Source organism: Amphimedon queenslandica, unplaced genomic scaffold (assembly GCF_000090795.2).
Source record: "Amphimedon queenslandica unplaced genomic scaffold, v1.1 AMPQUscaffold_13512, whole genome shotgun sequence".
NCBI lineage: Eukaryota > Metazoa > Porifera > Demospongiae > Haplosclerida > Niphatidae > Amphimedon > Amphimedon queenslandica.
This window is the reverse complement of record NW_003546252.1, coordinates 600,703-602,311: the sequence shown is the minus strand read 5'-3', so window position 1 is coordinate 602,311 and position 1,609 is coordinate 600,703. Positions and strand designations below refer to the sequence as shown.

The following is a 1,609-nucleotide window of genomic DNA, read 5'->3' as shown; positions in this document are numbered from 1 at the left end:
CAATTTATACCATATCTTGAGTATCCTAATGCACTGCATACAACTGAGGCAAGGTTATTATCAACTCTTGAATTTCCTTGTCCACAAACTGCCTGCCAGGTGCTATTATAACAAATTTGTAGATTACCACGTCTTTCTGAATCACCATCATGTAATCTAACTTGTCCATTGGTACAAGAGTTGGCTATGATAGGCTTCTAAATAATTAAAGAAAAAAGATGCACTTACATTCACATATCACACCAGCTTCATGGTAGTTATTGCAAGAACTAGAATAGGAAGGGAGCCAGCGAAAGCTGCAGTCACGCAAGTTGGTGGCACTTGATGAACAATATGTATAATAGATAAGCAATGGATTAGTCCCAACTCCAAAATATGAATTAGCTTTATAGGATGAACCTTTATACAAAAATATAAACTACACAAGTTTAATGAGCCACCTAACCTTTGTATCCCAGTTGCCTACAGACAGCAGATGCTTCTCTATTGTCCCAACTATTATCACAGACAGAGCCCCAAACTCCATTAGTACAATATTCGACTCTTCCTTCATATTCATTGGATCCACCAGTCAGTCTAATATCACCAGTAGTGCAGTTTGAATGCTGTACATCATTTACTATAACAGAAAGTGTGAAAGTCATAAAACAACAAAGCAATGACATCTTACATTGACAAATGACGGAAGCATCGTCATAATTGCTGCAAGAATAACCAGCTAGTTCGTTGTAAGCACATTGAAAAATTGATTTTTCTGAGCCACTACAATTGAGATGTGTAAAGTGAACATGCAAGGATCCTTCAGTAAAAGTATTAGTTAAAGCCTTGGCTCCTACATAAAGTTATTGATTGGTTCATATCTTGGCAGATGCTTTGTCTTACCATAAGGTGAATAGCCCAGCATTTTGCAGACTACAGTTGCTGCCATGTCATTCCAATAATCATCACAAATGGTTCCCCACTCATTGGCCACACAAACTTCTACACGTCCATATCTTCTGAAATAGCTGCCAGACTCACTAACTATGCGCACTGTACCATTTTGACAAGGAGCTGCATGTGTAGTGGTGCATAAATAATAGTATAACAAATCACTTAAATTTACCTTCACAAGTGAGCCCGGCATCAACAGAATGGCTGCAATAGGAATAATGAAATGGTTGACTATAAGAACACTCAAATAAATTATTTTCAGATCCAGAACAGCCAACATAAGACATGAAAATAGGGCCTACACCAGGCTCAAACTGAGAATAACTGGATGAGCCTATAAATAAATGACTCATGCAGTTTAACAATCAATTCTCTGATCTACCTAGCCCTACATGTCCTAGCTGCCTGCACACTACACGAATATCATCACTACTCCAGCCGTAATATCTACCACAGATGGTCCCCCATGCTTTGTTGAAACACACTTCAACTCTTCCTTCATATACTGTACTACCACCAACTAATCTAACATCACCATCAGTACAATTTGCCATTGGAGTAAAAACATCTATAAAAATTAACACATAATGTATGGTCATTAATGATACATACCCTGACAAAAAACTGATGCATCATTGCTGCTACTGCATGCACTGTCACTTTAATGTGCTATAAG

General features: G+C 37.8%; 1 protein-coding gene across 1 annotated transcript in view; it reads right to left on the bottom strand.

Annotated features, from left to right (window-relative positions):
* LOC109588086 (deleted in malignant brain tumors 1 protein-like) overlaps positions 1 to 1,609 on the bottom strand; it is a gene marked incomplete at its 3' end in the record, with an annotated part of 11,618 nt that extends 10,009 nt beyond the window's left edge. The window contains exons 1-8 of the mRNA XM_020004273.1: positions 1,546 to 1,609; positions 1,316 to 1,501; positions 1,106 to 1,267; positions 883 to 1,053; positions 671 to 832; positions 446 to 619; positions 229 to 399; positions 11 to 184 (exon numbers count right to left, since the gene is read on the bottom strand). Coding sequence (XP_019859832.1) covers positions 11 to 184; positions 229 to 399; positions 446 to 619; positions 671 to 832; positions 883 to 1,053; positions 1,106 to 1,267; positions 1,316 to 1,487 — 1,186 coding nt within the window. The remainder of the gene's footprint in view (positions 1 to 10; positions 185 to 228; positions 400 to 445; positions 620 to 670; positions 833 to 882; positions 1,054 to 1,105; positions 1,268 to 1,315; positions 1,502 to 1,545) is intronic.